At 37.3% G+C, this 27,732-nt stretch overlaps 1 protein-coding gene across 8 annotated transcripts in view; it reads left to right on the forward strand.

The window, feature by feature from the left end:
* The window catches only part of METTL15 (methyltransferase 15, mitochondrial 12S rRNA N4-cytidine), a 217,316-nt gene that overhangs the window by 149,605 nt on the left and 39,979 nt on the right, over positions 1-27,732 (forward strand). For 7 of the 8 annotated variants that reach the window (XM_019975441.2, XM_019975445.2, XM_070803979.1 and 4 more), the window contains one exon: positions 22,285-22,476. The exons of the other annotated variant lie outside the window; for it this stretch is intronic. In XM_019975441.2, the coding sequence (XP_019831000.1) occupies positions 22,285-22,476 (192 nt within the window). The remainder of the gene's footprint in view (positions 1-22,284; positions 22,477-27,732) is intronic. 8 annotated transcript variants of the gene reach the window in all.

The raw sequence follows: 27,732 nt of genomic DNA on the forward strand, positions 1-27,732 counted from the left end.
ACTGTAGAGTGTTTAGAAGCAATGAGGGTGATACCATTTTGTACAAATGTAATATAATCAGTTACAGACAGGTTTTCCTCCTGCTTAGCTTTACTGCTTTTTTTCCCCCAAAGGTACTAAAATATGCACAGTGCATCCGTGCATGGAGTTAAAGTCCCTTGGCTTTTGAGCCAGCCAAGCACCAGCTTACATGCTGAGCTCTGCCAGTGCATTTCAAATTGGATCTGATGGGACCACCATTTGGAATTAAGAAGAGGAAAAAGATTTCAGTTTTTTATTTAATGACCTTGCTGCTCTTAAAACCCTGAGAATTGTGTGTATGAAACAACTCATTTGTGTCAGTTAAGGAGAATCTTGATTTAATCTGAGAGAAAATTATTCTCTCAAACTCCTGCATCAGACCTCAAATTCAACAATTATTAGTATTATTATTTTTAATGTGATATCTACTTATGAATTCTCACATTTTTAAGTTAAAGTGATTTACAATAGTTGATTTACAATAATTGTGTTAGTTTCACTTGTATAGCAAAGTGATTCAGTTATATGTAAATATATTTCAGATTATTTCCCATTATAGATTATTACAATATATCAAATATAGTTCCCATAGTAAATCCTAGTTGCTTTTCTGTTTTTTGTATATTAGTTTGTATCTGCTAATCCAATATTGATTGTTTGTCCTTGGAAAATTCAAATGCTTATATGTAAAGTTAGTAGGAGAGCTCCATGCTGGTAACCCTTTCAGCATTTTTCCAACTACATGTTTTTCTTCTAAAACCCACCAAGACTTTTTTGGGATGCAAAATGTGTAAGATGAGTTCAAACTCCAAAAGTAGTATATTTCTTACAAAGCATCATAATATTGCCCAGTGGTTAAAAGTATAAGCATTGGAAACAGAATAAAGAGGATGAGAATTTCAACCTGCCATTGCCTCTGACAGTGAAGAGATTATTTCAAAATTCTGAGTTAGTTTCCTTACCTGTAAAATAGGTATAATAATAACTACCTCAGAGATTATTGTTTTTGTAAGAATTAAATAACAAATGTAAAGCCCTTAACTCAATGTCTGGCACATAATGATAAAAGTAAACAGTAGTGTATTGCCAGTCCTGTTCACACTGACCACACTGCTGAATCCAGAGTAGTCAAGGCTCAACTAAGAGGCTGGAAGAAGACGCAAGGAGTCCGAGGAACTGCAGATGTGTTTATTCTCTCCTGGCTGGCATGGCAGCCATAACACAACCTGTCTCCTATCTGACTCAGTAGCTGTAGCATTAGCCATGACATAACCATAACGTAGCCATAACATAACCTCATATAACATAGCCATGATGTCACGCCAGTGTAGCCCCGATGCAGCAGCAGCCAGGGCTGTCATGGTGAAGCTCATACAGGCGTACCACACAAAGTAGCGGGTGACCAAGCGGGTAACTCAATGCACATGCACAGAGCTATAAGTGATCTCAGCTGTTTCATAACCATGCAAAGTCATTGTTTACAGAACATGGGGCAAGAGGCCATGAGAGCGTGGGGCAAGAGAGCCTAATGGCACCATGTTGTTAATTTCCCCGCAGGTAGCTATCGTTTGTGCTATTGGACGTGGTAATTCTTGTTGTCTCAGAGACAATACAGCATGGTGCTTAATGGTATAGGCTTTACAACTAGACTGCTTAGGTTAGAATCTCAGTTCTGCTACTTACTTACTATGTAACTTTCAAGATGTTTCTTAACTCTGCTGCCTCAGTTTCCTTATCTAGTACAGTGGAAGAATATTATAGTACCTACCACAGGTGTGTTTGAAGATTATACACTTTATACAAAGAGAGTGCTCAGAGCAGTACCTAACACATAGGAAGGGTTCATTAGTGTTAGCTATTGTTATACAGAAATTGCTGAATATGGGCTTCCTGGTAATTGAGGGGTGTTTTAAGTCCAGCTCTGCCATTTTATAATGATTAAAAACAAGCGCAGCTCTAGCTGGGCTTCCCTGATGGCTCAGTTGGTAAAGAATTCATCTGCAGTGCAGGAGGCACAGGAGACACGGGTTTGATTCATGGGTTGGAAGATCCCCTGGAGGAGGAAATGGCAACCCATTCCAGTATTCTTCCCTGGCAATCCCATGGACAGAGGAGCTTCCCAGGCTACAATCCAAAGGGTCACAAAGAGTTAAACACAACTGAGCCACTAAGCAAAAGCACAGCTTTAGAAATGATTTACCCAATGACACACAGCATCTCTGAATGTTTTAACATTCAACTCAGCAGTCCTGAAAATGCCTTTCAACAAATATTCATTGTAAAACTAATTTAAACACAAATGAAATAACCTAAGTAACTGACACCAAGATCTGAATGAGTTCATTTTAGTACTTACTGCCCAAATGTGTTATTTCAGATTTTATTGTTGCACTTTTTAAAGCTGAGATACGTAGTTCTTTCAGGAAACCTTGTTGTGCTGGTTTGAAGCCAACCTGGTTAATTCTGATTCAAGAGTGATATTTGGATAGTTCTTGTTCTCAAGTGCACGTAAGTTTCCCATCAGGTAGATAATTTCAGTCTGATAATACCTGCCAGTGACCTAACTACCCACATTGGTGACACAGATGCTAGATCTCTATAATTCATTTCTTTACTGCCTCCTCCCCTTCAAGGGTGGATGCTAAAACTAGAGCAATGAATAGACTTTCTCCTGGCATGCCATTTCACCTTTAAAAAAAAAAAAATGTGTACATAGCTTCAGAATTACTATATTAAGAAGTTGTTGAATCAGTTTCATCAGAGATGTGCAAACGGATGCCCTGAATCAACCTCTCAAAGCTATCTATAGTAATACTTTGACATCTTCTTGGTCTTGGAACTAAGTGACCTAAGTTTAATTCTTAGCTTTACCACTACTAGCTGTGTAACCTTGAGCAATTCGCTCGTTGTCAAATATTTATTGAGTACCCATTCTGTTCCCTATTGCTGTGCTAGATTATTTTATAGAAAGGCATGCAAGAAAAATATTATTTAATCTCACATTCCAATGATTATAAGTAAGGAACAAAGTGTTTACATTGTATAATTTATAGAATTGCAGTGAAGGTCAATACATGATTATCTATGTTAAAATATTCTGTAAATCATAAAGTTGCATACTATTATGAATTCTGAGAATAGGAACCTCTAGTATCTAACAGTATCTGATGCATAGAAGTATTTAGAAAATGCCTGTAGCTGACTGATTTCCGTAAAAATCTCAAAAGTATCTATCTGTGCAGAAAGAATATTAATATTTTAAAATTTAAACTTAAAAATATAGATGACATTCTTTTAATTTGATTTTCTAACTGAATTCCACATATACTCAGAATTATATCAAACCATCCATGTGGAATTAACTAAAATAAAAAGTAGTGTTGTTATTGTTTAGTTGCTGAGTTGTGTTCAACTTTTTGCGACCCTGTGATCTTAAAGTAATTTTTATGTTTGCAGTGTTATCAGCGGGCTCTACTTTCTGCAATGTAATATAGGGTGTGAATTAAAAAATACAAAATTGGCTAAAACTATTATGGCTTACAACTGTTAATATTTTTATGTACCTAGAGCCACAGCCTCCAGATTTTTGAATAATTTATATGTCATATAGAAATCATAAATTCCAGGTTTGGACTTAATCACCCAATTGTTTTTTGCAAAATAATGCTCCTCAAGATCGGAGAAGGCAATGGCACCCCACTCCAGTACTCTTGCCTGGAAAATCCCATGGACGGAGGAGCCTGGTAGGCTGCAGTACATGGGGTCGCGAAGAGTCGGACACGACTGAGCGACTTCACTTTCACTTTTCACTTTCATGCATTGGAGAAGGAAATGGCAACCCACTCCAGTGTTCTTGCCTGGAGAATCCCAGGGACGGGGGAGCCTGGTGGGCTGCTGTCTGTGGGGTCGCACAGAGTCGGACACAACTGAAGTGACTTAGCAGCAGCAGCCACTCAAGATATACATAAACTAAATTTATGCTTGGTTTGGGAGATTATCTCTTGCTAATGTACACTTGACTATTCTTTTAAAATGAGAAATGATACACAATAGTTACAGAAATGAAATTAAGCAACTGAAAAGTACAGAAAAGGCTTTTCAGAGAGAGGTCATTGGAACATAGAATGGCTAAAAAGTTTGCTTCTGACACATATTCAGCTAATTAATTTACATTTACAGAGGGAATGCATTTTTCTTACTTCCTCATTGAATTTAAAAAAGCAATGAAAATTCACTAAAATCTATCGACTTTAAGTTTTAATGTTTTTTTTTTTCAAGAGGTCAGAAAGGCCATATTTTCTTTTTTTAACCCTTAGCTATTTGCCATAATCTTATTATGTAATAACACCCTGAGTTTTGAAGCTAATAAGAACCACCAATAGGAGAAAGGTTTACAGGCTTTCTTTTCCTTCTTTGGAGGCATCATTTTATTATGCTAGTAGTCAGAAGTGTTTGTTGCCAGTGAGTATTCAAGATCACAGGAAGAACATGGTTATGTCTCCCTAGAGCCACCATTTGACTTGTTAAATTAAACATTGTTTTATAACTAAGGATTATTTTGATATTAAAATGCATATAGATACAGAGTAGATTAAAAATGTACATTAATTTAGAAGTTCAAGCACCAGACTGAATTTTTAGCTGCTGTCTTCATTTGAAAAGTACTACTGACTTCCATTATACATTTTTCCTTCATTTTAAAATACGTGGTTTCATTTAGTGATTTTTAAATTTCTTTATTTAAACTGAATTTACAGTGCCATTTTAAATGCTAACCATCAAAAGATAATAGGGTAGGAACTGGTAATTTTAGACTTACACACTAGAGTTAGGACTGACTGATGCATCAGGACAGCTTGGTGCCCCCATAAGACTTCCTCTGTCGGTTACCTTATTGCTCATCCCTGGTAAGTGGAATTGCTTTTTTCTCTCTGGAAAGGGGCTATACACACACTTAATTCCCAAGCCTCAGAATTCCTAGCAGCTGTCACCCCTTACCTTATGTGGCAACTACTATCCTTTACCATAACAGTAAGCATTTAATTTTTCTTACTCATTTATATAATGGTTGTTATGTATACTTGATGTATAAAAACTGTCATGAGCCTCAAGAATTTGCCATTCCCCTAATATGATAGACATGCCCAAACTCTTTCCTTTTTGGCCATATCTAGTCATTGCTCCTTAAAGATGCCTTAAATGAGAACCCTTCAGGAAAATCCCCCAGATATAGTATGTTTGTCTTGATGTTGGTTTTCTTTTTTTTTTTTTTAGGGTGAAAGTAAAACATCCATAATTTGTAAACACTCTTCAGATGATGGTGATATTCATCCTTAATTAGAGACCATTAGATTGAATCATTCAGACCTGGGTTCAAGCAGTCATCCAAACACCATCTGTCGTCAATGCCAAACATTCAAAACTATTATTTAAGTTGTGAGAAAACTTCCTGAATAACTGATAGAATCAATGGGATATTTTGGCAGTATATATACATGGTGATTTTTTAAAGGTTGAATTCATAGGAACTACTTCAGAACATGTACGTCTTAGAAAATGATGCCACAAAGAGATGGACATTTCTTATTCCAATTACCACACTAAGCTTTATAGAAAGTTGGATAAGAAGGTAGTATGAAGGAAGTGGGGTTATCTAGCATAAAGAGTCAGAAATATTAGAAAACATAGAAGGAACATTTTAAAGGTCATTTTAGAAATACTGTCTGATAATTATTATGCAGAGAAAACCAAGACTGTGCATAAAATCTCTCTACATATGAAATAAATTGCATTTTTTTCTGGAACTTTTAAAAATGTTCCAGAAGGGAAAAAAGGATACTCCAGGAAGGAATTTTGTTTAAATAGCATTGTAATACTATCCTTCAAAGTAAAGCAGTTCAAAGTTTTCTTCCTTATTGAATGTGTTAAATTTAACTTTAACTGAATTCACTGGCTTTGATTGGAATGAATTGTGAATTTTATTTCCTTTGTTAATAGAATAAGCTAGCATTTTTTCCTTTGAGTTTATTCAAGTTCTTCCTTGATAATGTAGGTCACAAGATATCATGAACAAAAACTTAAAAGTTCTTCTGTGATAATGTCGGTGGCAAGATATTATGAACAAAAGCTTAAAATACACCATTGTAGATTGATTGTGGTTATAAGATAGTTCCATAAAGATCTCATGACTTAAAAATGTGAAGAATAAGTGTCTGAAACTTGTGCCCTGATGACAAGTATGTAGAGTTACATTTCCAGGGTTCACACCGCATAACTGTGCCCGTGAGACCTGTGTCAGTTTACTAGGTGTGCTCGTCTTCTTTAGCAAAGTATGACGGAAAAATTACCAGGTTTTCATCTTTGATGCCTTTAAAAAGATTAATGCCTTTAAATCATTACCACTTACATCATCAAAAAAACTTTCATTGAACTCTTACAATCTTTTAGGTACTGTAGATTCCAAAAACTGTGTAACATGGTCTCTATGACCTGTAATAGGTTTAGGTTCTTGTTGCAGAGGCAGCATGAGAAAAGATAAATAATATTACAGAGTAGCATGTACTCTGCGCCAAATGAATCATAAGTAAGCTCTGTTGCAGTCTGGAAGAAGAAATTTTCACAACCATTGAAACAGTATGGTCCTTAATGAGAGAGAGAATGAGGGGGTAGGGCTGGGCTGGGGTATTCAAGCACAGACAGTGTAGGTATTTTTTATATGAGAATTGCATGGAATCAAGGATTCAGTGTTTGAATATCATTAAAAAAGAGTAAAATGAGATGCTAAGAAAATTAAGCAAGGAAGCAGTTCTTACCAAAAACATTTTCTTACTAGAATTCTTACTTGTTCATTTTCCAATGTCTTTTATAATATAAAGGAAACATAATGAAACTTTCTCTAGGCCATGTATTTGGGAAAATTGCATTTTTATTTGGTATTTCTTTTAATATTAGACATCTATTTCCCAATTAGATTGGCCTGAAACTGAGACTAGAAGGATTCTTCCTTTTTAAAATACTGCTGTATATTCATTTAATAAACTTTTACTAAATCCCGGCCATTTTAAGACAGTTACAAAAATTATTTTTCCAGCCCTGACCTCTTTACTTAGCTTCAGTACTATTGCATGCCTAACTGCTTCATGAATCTTGCCAACTGGATGTCAACCTAGTGATATCATCCCTTATGTTTGTGGCTGGATTTGCTATGTTCATATTTTATTTATTTATTTATTTATTTTTTTGCCCATGAGAAAAATTGGCCTTTAGTTTTTCTCTTTTTTAAACATCGTAGTAGTGTTAGTCGCTCAGTCTTGTCTAACTCTTTGGGGTTCATGGACTGTAGCCAGGCTCCTCTGTCCCTGGGATTTTCAAGGTAAGAATACTGGAGTGGATTGCCATTCCCTTCTCCAGAGGTTCTTCCCAACCAAGGGATTGAACCCAGGTCTTCTGCATTGCAGGCAGATTCTTTACCATCTGAGCTACAGGTTTAAATGTAATACTTAATTTCATAGCAGGATTGTGCTGGCTTTGTGAATGCCTCTTTTCCTGTTCTCTGTATAAAACTGATGCTATTTTAAATGTTTGCAAGAATTCATGGTGAAGCCATTTATGCTTGTTGTCTTCTCTGTGAAGCGTTTTATAATTGCAGATTTAGTTTCTTAATGGATTTAGGACTATTTATATTTTACGTTTCCTCATAGGACAGTTTTAGTAAGTTATGATTTTTCTGAGAATTTTTTTCATTTGATCTAAATTTCAAATTTAGTAGCATAAAGTTCTTAATAATGTCCTATAGTATTTTTAATGCCTGCAGGATCCATGGTGTCGTGTTCTTTTTTTATCCGTCATGTTAGTACTTTGTTCATTCTTTCTTCTTGATTATCCTTAGGAGAGATTAAACAATTTTCTTAGTATTTTCAAAGAACAAATTTTTGATGTTTCTTTAATCCTTTCTATTGTTCTATTTTTATATTTTTTGGTGTTTATATATATAATTTTCTGCCCTTTTTTAGGAGTTTAATTTGCTGTTGTCTTTATTATTCTTATTGAAATGTAGTTGATTTACAATACTTTGTTAGTTTCAGGTGTAGAGCATAGTGATGTGATTGTTTTGGTTTTGGTTTTGGTTTTTGCAGATTATATTCCATTAGAGGCTATTCCAAGATATTGGGCATACTTTTGCTGTGCTGTACAGTAAATTCTTATTGTTTATTTTATGTACAATAATTTCTGTTAATCCCATACTCCTTATTTGTTGCTTCCCTCCTCCCTCTCCTTTTTGGTAACCACAAGTTTTGTTTTCCATGTCTGTAAATCTGTTTTGTACATATATTTATTTGTATTATTTTCTCACATATAAGTGATATTATAGAGTATTTGTCTTTCTCCATTTGACTTATTTATAATATCCTCTAGGTTCATCCATATTGCTGCAAATAGCAGTATTTCATTCTTTTATGGCTAACATTCTGTTGGTGCTGCTGCTGCTGCTAAGTCACTTCAGTCATGTCTGACTCTGTGCGACCCCAAAGATGGCAGCCCACCAGGCTCTGCTGTCCCTGGGATTCTCCAGGCAAGAACACTGGAGTGGGTTGCCATTTCCTTCTCCAATGCCTGAAAGTGAAAACTGAAAGTGAAGTCACTCAGTCCTGTCTGACTCTTCGCGACCCCATGGACTGCAGCCTACCAAGCTCCTCCGTCCATGGGATTTTCCAGGCAAGAGTACTGGAGTGGGGTGCCATCGCCTTCTCTGACATTCTGTTGCATGTATGTATGTGTATACACACACACACACACACACACACACACACACACACACACATATATTTATGGGTAGCTGGAATGGCTACCTACTGCAGCATTCCTGCCTAGCAAATTTCATGGACAGAGGAGCCTGGTGGGCTACATACAGTCTGTGGGGTCACAAGGAGTCAAACACAACTGAGCGACTAACAGTTTCACTTTCACACACACACACACACACACACACACACACACACACACACACATGTGTATACCACATCTTCTTAAGTCAGTTGTCTGTTGATGGGTACTTGGATTGCTTCTATGTCTCAGAGTGCATGTATCTCAAATTAGTTTTTGTTTTTTCTGGATATATACCCAAGAGTGAAATTGCTGGATCATATGGTACTTCTACTTTTTGTTTTTTAAAGAAGCTACATGGTGTTTTCCATAGTGGCTGCACTAATTTATATTCCCACCAACAGGGAAGGAGTGTTTCCTTTTCTCCACATCCTCTCCAGCATTTATTATTTGTAGACTTTTTGATAATAGCATTTTGACCAGTGTGAGGTGATACCTCCTTACAGTTTTGATTTGCATTTCTCTGATAATTAGTGATATTGAACATCATTAATTTATGTACCTGTGAACTACTTTTATGTCTTTGGAGAAATGTCCATTTAGGTCTTCTACCTGTTTTTTGTTTGGGTTCTTTGTTTGTCTAATATTGAGTTTTATGAGCTCTTTGTACATTTTGGGTATTAACTTCTTGTCAGTCACTTCATGTGCAAATCAATTTTTATCCCTTCCATAGATTGTTGATGTTGTCTTTAAATTTCTAAAAAAATGAATGCATAGATCATTGATTCTCATTTGACTTTATGTACATTTAATTATGTGAATTTTTCTCAGTATAGGTTTTAGAAGCATTCCACAAGTTTGATTGTTGCATTTTAATTAAGTGCTAAGTTTTGTTGTACTTTTTAAGTATTGGTTAGTTTAAAATATTTATTAATTTCCTTTATTTTCTAGATTATTTAGAAACCTATTACTTAATTTGCAAATATTTGAGGACTTTCTAGTTATTTTTCTGTTACTGATTTCCACTTAAATTTCACTCTACTTAGAAAATACACCCTATATGATATCAGCCCTTGAAATTTGATGAAACTAGTCTAATAGCCCCAGCAGATAGTCTATTTTTTTGCATATTAAATGTCTTTTAAAATATATACATTGTGTGAAGTGTGGAGTTTTTGTGTCAATTACATCAAACTTGATGATTGAATATTTCACATTTTTTATATGTTCTTCTGCTTAGTCAATGTTTACGAAGAGTGATTTTTTAAATCCACTATTATGGTTATATATTTATCCATCTGCTTTTAGTTCTATCAATTTTGCTTTATATTTTAAAATTTATTAGAGATATAAAGATTGGTCATTCACATGCCAGTTGGCAGATTTGACCATTATATCATGATAAGATTATCTCTTTTTACTTCTAGTAATATTTCTGTCTACTGTATCTGATACTGTATTATCTTTCCTTTGTGTAATGTTTGCACAGCACTTTTTCCATCTTCTTATTTTTGACTTCTCTGTGTCCTAACAGTTGTCTTTTACAAGCAGCCTATCATTTGATTTTGAAAATCTTTTTATAATCAGAGTATTTAGTCCAGGAGTATTTATTATAATTACTGGTGTATTGGGGTTTGGATCTGTCTACCATCTTCCTGCTAGCTTTTTAATGTGTCAACTTGATCTTTTTTCCTTTTTCTCTTCTTTATTGCCACCATTTTTGTTATTTATTTTGTTATCTTGTTATCTATCTGGTCTCTCTATCTGCTCATTTGTTATACATTATTTTACAATACTTTTTAAGATTACCCTAGAGACCACAACATACATAATTGCTTTATGAACGTCTAATATAAATTAGTACTTTAGCCTCTTTCTGGACATTGGAATTTCAAGAATTTATAACATATAACTACATAGTGTCTTTTGTGCCACTATTGTATATTTTAACTTTACATAATATATTTTGAGCCTATAGGAAATTATTTTTATAATAAGTAATATATAAGTAATATAATCAGATCAGATCAGATCATAAAATATAATAAAAATATAAGTAATCATTATTCATCTGGATTTACCCATATATTTACACATTTTACTGCTCTTTCTTCCATCATGATTTGCCTTCTTTGAGAACATATTCCTCCTACTTGAAGAAAGCCATTTTGTATGGGTCTCCTATTGGTGAGGCTTCCCTGGTGACTCAGAGGTTAAAGTGTCTGCCTGCAATGTGGGAGACCTGGGTATGATCCCTGGGTTGGGAATATCCCCTGGAGGAGGAAATGGCAACCCACTCCAGTATTCTTGCCTGGAGAATCCCATGGACGGAGGAGCCTGGTAGGCTATAGTCCATGGGGTCGCAAAGAGTCGGATACGACTGAGCAACTTCACTTCACTTCCTACTGGTGAATATCTCAAAATATCTTTGTATTTTCAATTTTGCAGGCAATTTGTCAGTTATTTTTGCCTTCTGGGTTTATTTTGGTTCTGACTGTTGCTCCTGTGAATCTAATGTGTTTTTTTTTTCCCCTTCTGGCTGCTCTTAATATTTACTTTCCTTTTGTCTTCACAAATTTTACTATTACAATCCCAGGGTGTTTTATGTTTGTATCCTCTTTGAAGTTTATTGTTATTTTTGAATATATAGTCTTCAAATGTTGAATCATTTTTTAAAGCTCTTGGCTACTATATATTTAAATATTGCTTTTACTTGATTTTCTGTTTCCTCTCCTTTGAAATTCCAGTTAAACATATGTTAGATCTCCTTACCATGTTACATGTCTCTTATGCTTTGTTCTGTATTTTCAAATTATTTACTGTGCTTGAAGTCTTAATAGTTTCTACTAAACTATCCTCCATGTCACTAATCCTTTCTTGAGCTATTTCTAAGCTGCTCTTAAACTTATCTATTGAATTTTTAATTTCAATTATTGTATTTTTCTGTTTTCCATTTTGATATAATTTTCATCTTGCTATTTTCTATAGAGTCATTTTCAGGCTAATATTACCTAATTTGTCCTCTGTGTCTCATGAACATGTTAGTCAATATTTTAAAGCCTATTCCAGTAATTCTATTCTGTATCCTGTTTATCTATTTCTGGTATCTATTGCTTAGGGTAGGTTTATCTAGTTATTAATTATTCGATTCCATATGTTGTTTTTAAGAGGGCTTCCTGGGTGGCACTAGTGGTTAAAAAAAAAAACAAAGCCTGCGAATGCAGGAGATGCAAGAAATGCAGGTTTGATCCCTGGGTCCAGAAGATCCCCTGGAGGAGGAAATGGCAATGCACTCCAGGTTGCTTTTAAGAAGTCTTGGAGTTATTTTGAAAGCCTGAAAGATAGTTTTCTCCAGATACCTACTATTGCTTCTATCAGGCATTTCATCTAAGAACATAACACCCTAGAGCAACATGAATTGAACTGATTGGAAATTGGATTTCTGTCTTTGTGTGATATATTTTTGGTCTACTCTTCCACTAGTTTTATAGCCCTTTTGTGTCCCAACTGAAATTCTGGGACTATGATCTGGTCACATCCATTAAATGGGTTCTAAATTCAGTCTTTGTCCCTCATCCTATGAGGATGCTCAGAGTTCTCAGTTTCTTAGTCTCTCATGTTCCACTTGCAAACAAAGGCTTTGATGGGGAAACCAGTCCAGTGTTGGGTTCACTTGTTTACACTTTCCTTTTCTCTCCTCAATCTCAGCTATGTTCATAGTTCTCTGATCCCTTCAAACAACTACTTTTAATTGGCTTATTCAGCTTTTCTAGGGTTTTTTCATTGGGGTGATTGGTCTGATCAAGCTGAACTGCTGTAGACAGAAATATAAGTCATTGAATATATTGATTTTGATTATCCCCTGGAACATATGCTCTGTAGTCATTGGAATGTTATATTTTATTTGTATCACAAGTATCTAAATCAGTGCCTGACCTTTATTAGCTTCCCAGTAAGTATTCATTTATTATTTGTTCTTGAAGCTGAGTATTGGATAGTCTAATTTCTTTCCAGTGGTCATGTATGGATGTGAGAGTTGGACTGTGAAGAAAGCTGAGCGCCAAAGAAGTGATGCTTTTGAAATGTGGTGTTGGAGAAGACTCTTGAGAGTCCCTTGGACTGCAAGGAGATCCAACCAGTCCATTCTAAAGAAGATCAGTCCCTGGTGTTCATTGGAAGGACTGATGCTAAAGCTGAAACTCCAGTTCTTTGGCCACCTCATGCGGAGACTTGGCTCATTGGAAAAGACTGATGCTGGGAGGGATTCGGGGCAGGAGGAAAAGGGGATGACAGAAGATGAGATGGCTGGATGGCATCACCGACTCGATGGACGTGAGTTTGAGTGAACTCCGGGAGTTGGTGATGGACAGGGAGGCCTGGCGTGCTGCGATTCATGGGGTCGCAAAGAGTCAGACACAACTGAGTGACTGAACTGAACTGAACTGAACTGTGTCTGCAATTCACAGTAGCCTTCCAACTATCTGTTATATGTTAGCAAGCAGAAAAGTAACCCAGCCTCCTATACTGTTATTCCAAAACAGATGAATATTATTTACTGAATACATTTTGAAAGGGTTACATAAAGATAGAGATATAATTGTATTTCATCCCTTCTAAAATGTGCTTTCTTTAAGTCAATATATGAGTTGTGAATGACCAAATCAATTTTTAGCAAGTATTTCCTGAAGGGAAAGACAATAGTCAGTAAAGATAATTCTGTCAAAAATTTTGAGCAGATTACATGAAACAAAAATAATGTCTTTTCATTCCATCTCTATAGTGTATAGAAATATTCTTTGAGCAAGAGTATCTTTTAATAGTACTTAAAAAATGATTGCAATTAATATCAAAATCAAAATATCTTGGACTCTTATGTGGTATGGCAAGCATTAACATATCAGAAAGTGAATGGTTCTCAAATTATAACAGGAGCATGGTGACATGGAAGAAGAAATACAGCCCAGTAGCAGCACATAAAAGAGACTGGAGAAGAATTCTTCATAGTCAGTATGGCCCTGGATTTGGTGTGTTTGGAGCAAATCCCTACCATTGCTGCCAGCTTTCAATTGGCAGCCCAGTGACCAAATCATGAAAAGAATCTCTAAGGGAAGAAAAGCAACCTGGAGCAGAAGGAGAGGTAACATTTCTTGAGGGCCTCCCTTTGCATAGGCCCCATAGTGGGTGTTCTCATATACACTGATTAACATGCAATTCACAAAAGCTTTGTGAGTTTGGAATTGCTCTGTTGTCTAAATGGGATAAATGAAGAATCTGAGTTGTATAGCAATAAATGATTAAAAAGTTAATGATCTGATTCAGTCTGACTCCAGAACTTACTGAGATACTTCTACCATACCAGGCTGCTTCAACAGGGAGAACCTTAAAACACCAGGAGATGCATGGAACTAAAACTGAGGGATATTAATAACTTGTCCAATACCACAGGGTTAATAAGTTTCATAAGCCCATTACACAATAAGTATCAGAACTAAGAGTTAAATGTTAAGTTTTATGATGCAGTTTCTCCTCTCTACTCTCTCACTGTTGTTTTAAGAAGAAATAAACCATCTCCACAATGATTTATATACACTTGTATATATGCCTTTCTATATTGTGTGCTCTTGTTCATTTGTATGTTCCTATATCCAGTACCTGGTTCAATTCAATTTAGTTCAGTCACTCAGTCATGTCCGACTCTTTGCGACCCCATGAATTGCAGCACGCCAGGCCTCCCTGTCCATCACCAACTCCCCGAGGTCACTCAAACTCACGTCCATCGAGTCAGTGATGCCATCCAGCCATCTCATCCTCTGTCATCCCCTTTTCCTCCTGCCCCCGATCCCTCCCAGCATCATAATCCTTATTCAGCAAGTATTTGTTGAGTACTGAATCTGCTGTCCTATAGCTATGAAGAGATGGCAAACATTAAAAATAACTAAAGCATTTTAATTAAAAAAAAAAATCAGACAAACTAGGCAGATTTGTCTAGGGGCCATGTCATGCCATGTCTGGGCCATGACAAGGTTAAATTGGTGAATTTGAGATCTGAAATGGCACTAAATAGAAACTTGAGAGGTTACAGTGTGGGGTGAAGAACATGACTCTTGAGCCAGACTGGACTGTTTACACTCTAATTCCAACATTTACAAGCTGTATGCCTTGGGTCACTGGCTTCATTCTCTGCCCTGTTTCTTCATCTGTAAAGTGTGTTATAATGCGCCTAGCTCATAGGGTTATCACAAGGATGAAATGATTTAATAAGTATAAAGCAGTTAGCCCAGGGTCTAGTACATGGAAAGCATTCCACAAATGTTTGCTCTTACCATTGCCCAAATAGGAACTATACTTTTATCCACTGGTTTAGCTCCCTCCAAATTCCTTGCTCGAGGGTTGCCTAATGAAGTGATTAAAGCAGCCAAGGGCCCTGCTCTTTGCGTACAGACCAATAACATTTAATGACTGGAAAACAAGTAGCACACTGGGATTTCATGGGTTAATACTGATACTAATGTTAGAAGGGCTTGGATCTACTGTAATCAAACCATCACCACCACCACCACCACCCCCCCCCCCCAAAAAAAACAAGTTGTATTTTACTCTTCTTATCTTATTATGGAAGTTATCACCTGGGTATGCCCCCCAAATGCACACACAAAATGAATGATTAAAGTATATGATGAAGTGAACCCTGAAATGAACTTTAAGTATATGTGTGCTATTCTTGACATCTTCTTAAGAAATGTTTGTTTTCTTCCCTTCTTTGCATTGTTCTGCTTGTGAGTCTGCTCCATATGAACAGAGTTCTCTGCGTATTCCTCTGCTAGCTCACTGTACTCTCAGATTTCACCACAGGGCTTCTGATAATGGACTGATGATGTCCTAAGTATGCAGCATAGGTGACTTAACATTAAGTTGCCTTTGTTGCTGATCCCGACTTGATGCCTCAGTTTTAGTGACTGAGCCAGTTCTAATAAGTTATATTGCTAACTATTCTTTCAAGCCTGAATCTCTTTCCATATCCATGTCTAAGATCTCAGTCCCTTCACTGGTAAATGATTTGTTCTTTTAGGAAAAATCTAGATCCACTTTTATAATGTGTGGGGTAATCTATCCTTGGCTTCCCAGATAGCTCAGTGGTAAAGAATCTGCCTGATAACAGGAGATGCAAGTTGTCGGGAAGATCCCCTGGAGATGGAAATGACAACCCACTCCATTATTCTTGCCTGGGAAATCCCGTGGACAGAGAAGCCTGGCAGACTGTAGTCTGTGGGGTCACAAAAGAGTTGGGCACAACTTAGCTACTAAGCAACAACACAACAGATCTATCCTTAACTCCTATCATTAGACTATGCAATTAGAGGAATGATGAAGTTCCATGTTCAGTTCTAAATCAAATACAGAATGTGTAGTAGCTACTCTTAAATCACCAGCCTCAGTGTGTACTAGAGTCCTTTATAATCAGACAGACCAGAGTTGTAATCTAAGTACAGATGACTTGCCAGAGTCAAGATTGCCAATATTTATCATAGTCAAAGCCTCAAAAATGGCTTCCAGCAACCAGGGTATTATTGACACACTATTAGTGCCTTTATTTTCTTGGGGTTGGATTGTAGAATCATTCTCATGTAACATGTGCTTTGAGTTATAGTTAACACTGAATTTACATCCTAGGGATCCTAAGGTAATGACAAATGATGACAATGATTTAAACAAATTCTGTGTTTGTAGTTATGGCTAAATATACTGGTTTCGCTCTGCTTTTGTGAATATTGTGATCCTTTCTGGCCAGTTCACATATTTTTGTTACTTGTAATATAACACTTGTAAAATACATATGCAGAAATACTAAAACCCCAAAATTTGAATAGAAGAAGAAGGAGGAAGGGAAGGAAGAGCGAGGACCTGGGCAGGGGCCGGGGGGCAGGGGTGGGAGGCAGTGGAGGGAGAAAGGAAAGAAAAAAGTGAGCATGGAATTGTTTATCCAGGAAAATTAACCTCAATATTGTTGCGTATGTGAAATAATGCCCCAGGGTCTGCAGTTAAGATTAAGTTTTCAACAGTTGGTTGGTAAACTTATAGATGATTTCTTCACTCAGAATAATCCAATTCTAGAAACATAATTGATTGAGCATCAGAAAACTCTGTCTTAAACACATGATTTCCTTTGTGGTGTTGCCTCATGGTATATTATCTCCCCACATGATATTTTTATACTTGTATATGATTATGGTGAGAATTACATTTTTCTTACTTACTCTTTGTCAAGCCTAAAATTATCAGAATGTTAGTGCTGAACACTTATGTTTAAGGGCATCCAAGAACGCAAACATCTCCTATAAGATGTTATTAAAAAAAATATATATATATATATATTAGCTTTAAGTAGGCTAGGGCTATACTTTAGTCTACTTTGCCAACAAAAGTCCGTATAGTCAAAGCTATGGTTTTTCCAATAGTCGTGTTTAGATGTGAGAGTTGGACCATAAAGAAGGCTGAGCACTGAAAAATTGATGCTTTTGAACTGTGGTGTTGGAGAACTCTTGAGTCCCTTGGACTGCAAGGAGATCAAACCAGTCAATCCTAAAGGAAATCAATCCTGAATATTCATTGGAAGAACTGATCCTGAAGCTGAAGCTCCAATAGTTTGGCCACCTGATGCAAAGAACTGACTCATTTGAAAAGACCCCGATGCTGGGAAAGTTTGAAGGCAGGAGGAAAAGAAGAGGACAGAGGATAAGATAGTTGGATGGCATCACTGACTCAATGGACATGAGTTTGAGCAAGCTCTGGGACATGGTGAAGGACAGGGGAGCCTGATGTGCTGCAGTCCATGGGGTTGCAGAGTCAGACACGACTGAGTGACCAAACAGCAGGGCTCTAATGCCTAAGGAATTAAGACTTGCAGTAGTGATTTGTTTGAGGCTTTTGCTGCAGTGTAAAGAAGATGCCTGTAGTTCAGGATAATAACTTGATCCTAAAGGTTGTAGAAAATATGTAGGTTAGAAATTGTACTGGATCTACAATAATTAACAAAACAAAACCACACAGTACAATATGGAGGAAACGGACTTAGTAGTCACGTACAACAGTTTTAGATAGTATAAGTCAACAGTGTGAAACAAATTCTAAAATCATTTTGATTTTGAGCTGTGTTAATATCATAACTAGAACAAAGAGGCAAGAATTTATTTCGTGCTGATCATTATGGAGTTCAGATTGAGGCACATGGTCAACTGGGACACATTTAGAAAAGAGTAGCTATATGGTAAAAGACTTTTTGTATGGAAAATAGCAGAAGACACGAGGTGTGTGATGTGGAGAAATGAACACCAGAGGAGCGTGATAGCTGTGATGGTTATGATGTTTTCCATTGCAAGTAAAAGAAAAATCAAACTGGTTTTAAATAACAAAAGTAATTTATGGGCTAACTTGAAAGTTCAGAGACAAGTTGGATTTTAGGTGAGGTCAGTCTAACGGCCTGTTTAATCTTTCTCTCTGCTTTGTAGAGTTTTGGCCAAATTGGCTTCCACCCTTGCTATATCTTGAGTCAAGATATCTGCTGTCAGTGATCAGGGCTATGTGCTTTTTCATATCAAGTGAGAGTCTGAAAAAAAACATTTTTCTTCCCATAGCTCATTGGAAGAAAAGAATTTTCTTCCCTCAAATCCCTGGGAAATATCTCTTGTACCTTACTGGCCAGAGCTGTGACACATGCCAATCTTAGAACAAATTATAGGGGCCATACAGTCACGTGTGCCAAGTAGCTTATTAGGAGAAAGAAACCAGTTGGAGATACACACACACACACACACACACACACACACAAATGTCTCAAGGAATTGACTGGCATTATGGGGAAATGGTAGGGTAGGCCAACAGACTAGAAACTCTGATGGGAGATAATACTATAGTCTTGCGACTAAATTTCTTTTTCCTCTGGAAACCTCATATTTTGCTCTCAAGGATTTTCATCTGATTGGATGATGCGTACTTACATTACAGAAAGTAATATCCTTTATTCTGTCCATGGGATTTCCCAGGTAAGAATATTGGAGTGGGTTGCCATGTCCTCCTCCAGGGGATCTTTCAGACCCAGGGATTGAACCCACATCTGCTTCTCCTGCATTGCAGGCATATTCTTTACCACTGAGCCACCAAGGAAGCCCATTCTTTACTTAGATAGAACTGATTTTAATGGTAGCCATATCTAAAGAAACCTTCACAGCGATACATCAATCAGTATTTTATTAAATAATCAGGTACTTTTGCCAAGATAAGTTGACATGTAAACCAGCATCAATATGATCAGTCTCTCCCAAAATACACGGGACCTCAAAAAAAATTTTGAGTTCCTGTTGGAACAGAGAGTCTTCCCTAGTGGCTCAGATGGTAAGCATCTATCTGCCTGCAGTGCAGGAGACCCAGGTTCGATCCCTGGGTTGGGAAGATTCCTTGAAGAAGAGAATGGCAAACCACTCCGGGATTCTTGTCTGGAGAATTCCATGGACAGGAATCTGGAGGGCTACAGTCCATGTGGTTGCAAAGAGTTGAACATGATTGAGAGGCTCACACTTTCATTTTCTGTAACAGAGAGACTGGCAACTAAGAGGTAGCCAACAAATATCACTACAGTAGCTAACAATAGATGTGTAAGAGGCTGCCATGGTTTTTAATTGTTTTCCATGGGATGCTACCTGGGACAAAAGTTATAGTGAGGCAGGAGCCATCAACTTAACTAAAAAACAACTGACCAAAACAAAACAAAAAACAGTAGTGACTTTTTATTACTGGGAATGTTCCAACACAGGCTAAGTGACCGTGATGTAAGCCATCAAGTTTAAGCCAAGAATACACCCAGATGTATTCTTGACATCTGGGGCAAACTGGAAGAACTCTGAATAGCCTAACCGCAAGTTCTCTACCACACTGTGCTTCCACTAAGAAGGCTCCTAACCAAACAACACTCCTTATCAAAGGGATCAGGCATAATACCTGCTTATCCCTGATTAGCAGGTTTCAGTTCCCTTCCAGCACATGGGATTATTCACACAAGCCAACACATTCATCTGTGGGCATGTGCCACCCCACTCTCTTGATACTATAAAATCTGCCTCCCAAAGCCTCTGTCAGTCCACTCTGTTCCAGAATGCAGCACCTGTGTAGCCTTGCATGGCATTTGGTGTCCTCCCCTGAGCTGTGAATGGATGTGATTAATAAGCTGTCAATCTCATCTGTCCACTGTTGAGTGCCGAGTGTTCGCTTGACCATTTTCATAATCTTAGAATGGAAATCCCTTCCTCACCAATGGGATGAATGAAAAATGATTAAAAGAGTCTCCTCCCTCCTCTGCCCCCCAGCAGTGATGGTGGAAAGGGAAAAGATTGAAACATCAGTTAAATAATTGGAATAAGTGATTTGTGAGTTGGCATCCAATCCCAAGATTCTACTAGTTCTGTTTTCGATGCTAGCATTAGCATTGCTTTTATATTTTCCAAATACAGACCTAGCAGTCTGTTTGTCTCTCTTCTCTAGTACCCATTGGGTTGTTTTGCAAATTATTTATACATCTCTTCCTGTCAACTCAAAGCTCAGAAAGCCATGCTTTATTAATCTTTGTTTACCTCAGAATAGCATAATGCCTGACACATAGCAGATACTCAATGAATATTTGGTGAGTGAATCTGAAAATCATTTTCTCCATTGAAATTTGAGAAAAAAATTGCCAATGAGCTGTGAAATTCTCCTTAAACAACATCACATATAAGTAAATCTAATAAATATGAATTCCCAACACTGTTGAACTCCACACTTACTCCACACACCTGTAGATGGAAGAATGAGGTCTTGGCAGTGTTGACCGTTTTTTTCCCCTTCTCTTTCCCCTTCCAAAATGTGTGCCAGTTGCCCTTGGGTTTCTAAAGAACCCTGAAGGCAGCATCTCACTTTGTGTAGGAAGGAGAATCAACATAGTTGTAAGGTGATCCCAGCTCCTTGCCTGTCTGTTGATTCTGAATGTTTCACTCACTTCAGAATCCCTGCTGAGAGCTAAAACATTATTTCTTCAAGAAGGCATTTTATTTTAGCCATAGTTTCATTCAAGTGTGCAGCTGCATAGCTCCTCTATCCTGAATTATGTGAAGAATATGGAGAAAGTTAAAATGGTTGTCTTGAAGATGTTTGACCTGTCTTTTTCTGTTTTATTACATACTATATTTAAATTTATTTACTAGGATAAATTTATTTTTTCCAGCTTTATTGAGATAGTAATTATACAGTGATACATAACACCATATATAGTGACATTTAACACTTTACAAGTTTAGAGTGTCCAGCACAATGATTTGATTTCCATATATTATGAAATGATTTCCACATTGTTAACACCCATCATCTCATATAAATACAAGAGAAATACACATAAACACAACTTTCATAAATACTACACATAAATAAGTATTAACTGTCATCATCATGTTGTCCATTACATCCCTAGTACTGATTTATCCATAAGTTTGTACCTTTTGACCACCTTCATTCAGTTCCCGTTTCCTCACCCACCATCTCTGGAAACCACAAGTCTGCTCTCTTTGTTTTTTATGAGCGTAGTTCCCCTTCACTCCCTCCCTCCCTCTCTCTCTCAAGATTTCACATATAAATGAGATCATAGAGTGTTTGTCTTTCTCTGACTTTGCATAATGCTGCAATCCATCATGTCACAAATGGCAAGATTTTCTTTTTTATGACTGAATAATAATATATGTATACATATATATATGTAGATATATAAATACATATGCATCTCAAGTTTTCTATCCATTCTCCCTTTGATGGACACTTAGGTTGTTTTAATGTCTTGACTATTGTAAATAATACTGTGATGAATATGAGGGTGTGCTGATATCAGTCCAACATAGTGTTTTTATTTCTTTTGGATATATTCCCAGAAATGGAATTGCTAGATAATATGGTAGTTCTATTTCTAATCTTTTGAGGAACTTCCATACTGCTTTCCATAGTCCCTGGACCAGTTTCCACTCCCACAAACACTGCACAAGGGTTTGTTCCTTTGATGGAATGGCATATGTTTCCCAGCCCATAGATTTAAGAACCTTTTTTTTTTTAAGAAAAAAATAAAAGGACTGGTCTGACAAGGGAATTTTTCTAATTCATGAACTTCTATACCTTCACACAGGTATAAATAAATTGTGTTCATTAGCAGGAATAAAATTATGTTAACCCACCTCTGATGTTGAAACCAAAGATACACTTTCCTTATCCAAAAGTCTTTATATAGTGCAAAGCATGTGACTGGCAGTTAGTAAATATATATTGGTTTAATAAGCTAATTATAGAGTGTGCACCCTTTCATTGACCCTGGGCCTTAAGAAAGACTTTAATATAACAGAAGTGTTTTTTTCCATCTCCTGGTCTTATTCCCAGTAAACAGATCCGAGCTATCCTAGGCCAGTTCAGCCAGGCAGAAGCCTTACTAATGAAAGCTGGAGTACAGCCAGGGACTTTGGATGGAGTTCTTTTGGATCTTGGGTGTTCCTCCATGCAACTTGATACCCCTGAAAGAGGTTTTTCCCTTCGGAAGGATGGCCCCTTGGACATGAGAATGGATGGTGACAGGTGAGTATTGATAAAGCATTTTTCTCCTCACGGCAAAAAATCAATTTCTCAAAAAACATTCTGAATTTAATTTCCTTTTAAGACTGTAGAATTCCCATTACACGCCCACACCTAACACCATCCATACATAATAAATCAGTTTTGTTTGCTACTCATTATAGACTTTAGTCTTTCACTAGATTTGGGATTCTAAAAGAAAAATCATTGCTGTCTTTACACAAAATAGTGAAGAGGATAACTTTTGTATTGATTTTCTTTTTTACAGATACAATATGATCTTTTAGGCTTCTAATATTGATAAATCTGGTATAGAAACAATGGTTGCATTTTGGTGCAGACCCAACTATGCCTTTTGTGAAAAGTAAAAGGGACTTTACTTAATCCATATTCTTTTGAATACTGCATAAAGGCAAGATTCCAGAGGTCAGCGATTGTGTGTTTTGTCCTGTTTCTTGTATGGTCACAAAGATTCAACCTTCTCCAGAGAATCTAAAATTTATGGTACTGAATCAGACATAGTGCTGTGTGTAAGACAGCTTTTGATTTCTTCTTCATTCCTCACCACCTTGGAATTACATTTGTTTTCCGTCATTTAAATAGGTAATATATACTAAATAACCACAAAGAGGGTCACATTCTAGGAAAGTATAGGATAACTTCTTTTAAATCTAAATAATTATAAAAGCTTAGATTAGCACTTGTCTCTCTGCCCAACTCTGGCCCAGGAACTGAATAGCCTGCATCTACAAAACAAGGCTTAAACTTTTTTTTTTTTTTCTCATTTTATGCAAACCCACCACCAAATTATGTGTCATGGTCCATATATTTGGGAAGCTTACTTTCTAAAAAGAACATTAGACTTTCTCATATCTAAATTTGTAAACTATTGAATTACTAATCTGCAGTCCTAGACCTGCACAAACATTCGTACTGAAACATAGATTTTTCAACATTTCTTCCAGTCTGTCAGAAGGACCTATATATGAGAAGTTTAATGTCCAATTTAAGTCAACAATGTAATATTGAGTTGACCTTGACTTTTCCCCCCACAGACTTCTTCATCTCCTGGAAATTATTCACACGTAGACTGTTGCCCATGTTTTGCTATGACCTGCTAACTTAGAGTGTGACCCATACTTGTTGGAACCCTTTTGTTCTGCACCTTATACCTTCTTTTGCACAAATTGGCGTTCATGGAATGAAGAATGTGATCATAAAAGAAAATAATAAAAATCCTTTAAAGGCCGGTGACTAATAGTAAAGGTCAACTATCTTCTCATGTTTGGAGATTGAGTTTGTTGGGCAGAGGTAATAAAATGTCAAGCAAATTTCTGCTGTTCTTGTGTCTTGCTAAGAATGCCTTGTAAAATACAATGAACAACGCTTTGAGTTAGTAGTAGTAAATCTCCATATTGTTAATGTAAAATCATCATCCAACTATAGTCTGTGAATCGAGAGTTTCTGAGGTTCTCCCCTAAGAACATGAAAATAAGCCCTTGAGAATTAAACTCTAAGTCAATATGTAATAGATAAGAATAGTATTGAGCAAATATATATTGAAAAGCAGGATGGCTTCCAGGTAGATAGCATAGACTAATAAGATATGTTAACAGATCTGAAGGAATTACATAGCATTCAGAAAGGAGAAATTGGTTCACATGACTTCATAGAAAAAGGAAAGTTAGAGATGAAAATATGTTTAATGCTAATCTAAGTGGTATTATGGGAAGAGGGAGTCCAAGCCAATAAATCTGGCCAGACAAATCCTGAAAGCAAAGCTGATATTTCCCTGTGCTAAAGATGGATACAAGAGGCTTTCCTAACCTGTTGCTATTTAACACTGGAATGTTATAGCATAGTTTATTCTATACTATCCCAAATTCAGCAATAGCTTTCAGATTATAATAAGTTCTTATGTAGAAGAAAGAAGTTCTGAGCTACAAGGACTTGTGGGTCTAGCTCTGCTGTCAGTTGCATTCTTCACTAGAAGGTAATGAATAGATTGCTACTTACATTAATATTTTTTTTCTCTCCTGAGTGTAGTAATTTGTAAGTGGGTGATCTCTGGAGGAATGACAAGATCTCATAACTTTCAATTTGGAGGGAAAGATTTTGTATCTTAGCTTCTCTACTATTTGAATGCCTATTCTCAACAGTAAAGGATCCACCTGCAATGCAGAAGACGCAGGTTTTGAGAGGCTTAAAGGCAGGATGGCTAGGGGTCCCCAAGTGGAGGAAATAGACTGCAAGTGTCATAGACTGCACGTTTTCTTTCTTTCTCTCTTAAGCAGCAGGAGGAAACAAACTACAAGTGTCAGACATTTTTCCCCCTTCTCTATACAAAATTAAAAGGTTTCTTTTAAACTTCTGTGTTGCCATTACCTGGTTCCACCTGAACTTAACTTTTCTCAAACCTTGAAGTAACCAATGCATTTTTCTTATGGAAATATTTTTCTTAAGCTATGTAATGAACTATGTATTTGCTTGGAAATCTGCCTTTTTTCAAGATTCATGTCAATTGTTTTGTGACCCAGGATGACTCACCTTGTGCCAGTGCGATCTCAAAATGCATGTGGTGGGTGAGGGGCCTGGTGCCACTCTCAGTTTTGAGGTATTTCCTTTCTCTAGTTAGCAGCTTGCTGATATCTGTGGTGTTGGAGAAGACTCTTGATAGTCCCTTAGACTGCAGGGAGATCCAACCAGTCCATCCTAAAGGAGATCAGTCCTGGCTGTTCATTGGAAGGACTGATGCTGAAGTTCAACTCCAATACTTGGGCCACCTCATGCGAAGAGTTGACTCATTGGAAAAGACCCTGATGCTGGGAGGGATTGGGGGCAGGAGGAGAAGAGGACACCAGAGGATGAGATGGCTGGTTGGCATCACCGACTCGATGGACATGAGTTTGAGTGAACTCCAGGAGTTGGTGATGGACAGGGAGGCCTGGCGTGCTGCGATTCATGGGGTTGCAAAGAGTTGGACACTACTGAGTGACTGAACTGAACTGAATAGGTATTATCACTTCTTGCTATAAACTGTGAAGGGGGCACTGTTTCTGCCCCCTTCTGATGTGTATGTCAGAAGCTTATTCTGTGTCTTTTATACTTTAATAAAATTTTATTACACAAAAGCTCTGAACGATCAAGCCTCTTCACTGGCCCCTGATCGAATTCCTCTCCTCTAGAGGCCAAGAATCCCGGCATCACTCACAGCTCATAGCAACAATCTTTCACTTTGATCCTTGGGTTGGCAAGATCCCCTGGAGGAAATGGCAACCCACTCCACTATTCTTGCTAGGAAATTCCATGGACAGAGGAGCCTGGGGGGCTACAGTCCACGGGGTTTCAAAAGAGTTGGACAGAGCAACTACACAACACAACAACAACATCTGAAACCTCCTAGCAGCCTGTCAGTTTTCCAGAATATTCTCCCTTTTGCAGCATTTGCCCTCTGGAAACTTCTACACCACTATTCAGTGTTATCATGACAGTAAAATAAAATCACTGAACTACATTTGAGTAAAATGCTCTTTTAATTTTCTTATTCAAAAATAGAAGGTTAAAGAAAAAAAAAAAAAAACTGCTAGGTACATCCATACTAATCGTAGGGTTCTCCTAGTAGAATTGGACATATATTCTATGGTAGAACTGGATATACCCTGTGAGTCTAAATTTATCATCGCTAAGAAGATTCATTCTGATGCTTGGTGGTTTGGGCCGTTGAATTAACAGCTAGGTAAAAATCTAACAGGAATTTTTTGGTTGGGCCAAGAATGACATTTGGAAAATCTAGCAATAGAAAATCTCTAAAAGACAGTGCTGCACTCAATATGCCAGCAAATTTGCAAAAGTCAGCAGTGGCCACAGGACTGGAAAAGGTCAGTTTTCATTCCAATCCCAAAGAAAGGCAATGCCAAAGAATGCTCAAACTACCGCACAATTGCACTCATCTCACACGCTAGTAAAGTAATGCTCAGAATTCTCCAAGCCAGGCTTCAGCAATACATGAACCGTGAACTTCCAGATGTTCAAGCTGGTTTTAGAAAAGGTAGAAGAACCAGAGATCAAATTGCCAATATCCGCTGGATCATGGAAAAAGCAAAAGAGTTCCATAAAAACATCTATTTCTGCTTTATTGACTATGCCAAAGCCTTTGACTGTGTGGATCACAATAAACTGTGGAAAATTCTGAAAGAGATGGGAATACCAGACTACCTAACCTGCCTCTTGAAAAACCTATATGCAGGTCAGGAAACAATGTTAGAACTGGACATGGAACAGCAGACTGGTTCCAAATAGGAAAAGGAGTATGTCACAGCTGTATATTGTCACCCTGCTTATTTAACTTCTATGCATAGTACATCATGAGAAATGCTGGGCTGGAAGAAGCACAAGCTGGCATCAAGATTGCCGGGAGAAATATCAATAACCTCAGATATGCAGATGATACCACCCTTATGGCAGAAAGTGAAGAGGAACTAAAAAGCCTCTTGATGAAAGTGAAAGTGGAGAGTGAAAAAGTTGGCTTAAAGCTCAACATTCAGAAAACGAAGATCATGACATCTGGTCCCATCATTTCATGGGAAATAGATTGGGAAGCAGTGGAAACAGTGTCAGACTTTATTTTGGGGGGATCCAAAATCACTGCAGATGGTGATTGCAGCCATGAAATTAAAAGACACTTACTCCTTGAAAGGAAAGTTATGACCAACCAGCATATTCAAAAGCAGAGACATTACTTGGCCAACAAAGTCTGTCTAATCAAGGCTATGGTTTTTCCTGTGGTCACGTATGGATGTGAGAGTTGGACTGTGAAGAAAGCTGAGAGCTGAAGAATTGATGGTTTTGAACTGTGGTGTTGGAGAAGACTCTTGAGAGTCCCTTGGACTGCAAGGAGATCCAACCAGTCCATCCTAAAGGAGATCAATCCTAGGTGTTCTTTGGAAAGACTGATGCTAAAGCTGAAACTCCAGTACTTTGGCCACCTCATGCGAAGAGTTGACTCATTGGAAAAGACTCTGATGCTGGGAGGGATTGAGGGCAGGAAGAGAAGGGGACGACAGGATGAGATGGCTGAATGACATCACCGACTCGATGGACATGAGTTTGAGTAATCTCCGGGAGTTGGTGATGGACAGGGAGGCCTGGCGTGCTGCGATTCATGGGGTTGCAAAGAGTTGGACATGACTGAGTGACTGAACTGAACTGAAAGGACAGTGACATTCATTGAGATTCTCTGTGCCAGGCACTATGCTGTCT

The sequence above is a fragment of the Bos indicus genome, chromosome 15 (assembly GCF_029378745.1).
Source record: "Bos indicus isolate NIAB-ARS_2022 breed Sahiwal x Tharparkar chromosome 15, NIAB-ARS_B.indTharparkar_mat_pri_1.0, whole genome shotgun sequence".
NCBI classification, from domain to species: Eukaryota; Metazoa; Chordata; class Mammalia; order Artiodactyla; family Bovidae; genus Bos; species Bos indicus.